Source organism: Micropterus salmoides, unplaced genomic scaffold (genome assembly GCF_014851395.1).
Source record: "Micropterus salmoides isolate LMB-PRFRI ecotype aquatic unplaced genomic scaffold, ASM1485139v1 Ms_hic_scaffold_3334, whole genome shotgun sequence".
Taxonomy (NCBI): domain Eukaryota; kingdom Metazoa; phylum Chordata; class Actinopteri; order Centrarchiformes; family Centrarchidae; genus Micropterus; species Micropterus salmoides.
Genome location: NW_024042634.1, coordinates 7,244 through 9,125, shown reverse-complemented (window position 1 = coordinate 9,125; position 1,882 = coordinate 7,244). Strand labels below are relative to the sequence as shown.

Below are 1,882 nucleotides of genomic sequence, written 5' to 3'. Positions count from 1 at the left end.
AGTCCATTTCAAATTGGGTCGATTTCTCGGGCCGAGGCGGTGGGGGTGGAGATGTGGGGGTCAACCCAATAACAGACTCAATTCCACCTCCCTCTACCCACCATCCACCCATCCACGTCCCCATAAATGCCTTCGCTTCCTGCTTCCAAGTTCGGACAGAGCGCTGTGATTGGCCGCAGCTCGCACGGTGGGCTGTTCCCCCTGCGCTCTCCTCGGCTCGGGTTACAGTTGAGCTCGAGCTGCTGCACTCAGCGGAGTGCGGAGAGTGTGCGTTACACGGTTACAAAAAAAAAAAAAAATCATATAGGCTACCGGCATGGAAATGTTGGCGGGCGGATTTAGGGCCACCGAGCAGGCTGTTGAGCAGGTCTAATCTCCACTCTGCACTTTTTTTGTTCCTGAACGGTAACAAACAAGGGGGAGACGTACATATATTTACGCACTGGCAACGCAGCATGCCCGAGTTGGACTAGAGGCGACTCTGCTGGAGCGCAACACGCACGCGGAACGGCGCTGAGAGCCGGGAGGGATATTTACAATAGAAACTCAATTCCTTTGCGAAGAAGAATAGCAGGTGGAGGGGGGTGAGTGAAAGATAACACTGGAATGAAGTGGACCTCGGGATTCCCAGCGTGCTGCGGAGTTGTGACTGATGGATGAATGTGGTCATCTGTAGGCTATATACAGCGACAGGTACAGACACCATCAGGGGAGCTTTGACAAAGACACGGCGCAGCGCTTCATCTGCAGCCGCATCGCCAAAACTGTGTCTCCAAAATAAAAACCCTGTGTGATTGGTTAGATCTGTTTCACCACACACCAGATCGTGTCTCCGAGTTGTCCCTACAGAGCAAGAAGGTCAGGAAGGGCTGCTTTTGTCTCAGCCACAGGTCAACCAGGACACTCGGGGGCTGCTTTCCTACCAGATCCTAACAAGAACCGGGGCTCCTTCGCACGTCCAGCGGACAGTTCACCCAAGGACACGGGGGCCTGGAGCAGATTTTAAGAAGTCGGACAGAAGGACATGTATCTGATATCGACCTCACATGCTCCCGACTGATCGTAGCTCACCTTCCCACCGGGCGAACCACAGATAAAGGCTGCCAGGCGCACTGTTCGACGCTCTGAGTTATCGGCTCACTGTCTGTACATTTATCAGAATGGCGGGGCTAGGTTGTTGGAAGTATTATCTCTGGATCTTAATTTTAATGTGCAGGTCGGCGTTACCTGCGGCCAAATCGCTGGAGACTATAATTTGGAGCTCACAGAATCTCAAGTAAGTCTCGTATTTTGAATTTGTGGAACTCGCTGGGTGTGTGCGTAACGACTAACATTACTGGAAAAGTTTCCATTGTGGGCAAGCTGGGTTAAATGTTCTGTTAAATGTATAGCAATTATCCAAATAAGAACACAGCGTGTTTAGTTTTAATTGACATTCCTGCGCCCTAGAGTTTTGTGTTGATTTGTTTCTCGGTGGGGGATTTCCCAACACCAGAGAAACACGGTAGGTACAGGCTCGTACAATTTACAGTAGGCCTCACTTAAAACACAATGATAGATGGGTAATTATAGTAATTTATGACAATATTACATGCCCCTTTTTATTACCACACTGAGGGCAAAGTCTGCTTGGGCAGATTACGACTGTTTCAGAGTTTGTCCACTTATTCCCTATAATGTATTGGAATTGATGTAATTAGCTGAGTGGTGAATGAAAGAGAAAAGTCAAGGAAAGCATGCCAAGTGTGTCAAGGTGTAGCCCAGTTAACTGGATCGAGGACATTTCTCCTCTCAGTCCGGTCTCAGGAGCCCCGAGCATGGGCTGCTTGCCTTCTGTGAGGGCCCACACTGTGTCCAACTCTCCACCCTTTTGAATTTTAGT

At 49.6% G+C, this 1,882-nt stretch overlaps 1 protein-coding gene across 1 annotated transcript; it reads left to right on the top strand.

Moving 5' to 3' along the window:
- Positions 1 to 211: 211 nt before the first annotated feature.
- Positions 212 to 1,278, top strand: LOC119884276 (ephrin-B1-like; the record flags this gene model as incomplete). The annotated part of the gene is given in 1 exon segment (XM_038694732.1): positions 212 to 1,278. A coding segment is annotated over 1 exon segment (118 nt), but the record flags the coding sequence as incomplete, so codon positions are not given.
- Positions 1,279 to 1,882: the final 604 nt, after the last annotated feature.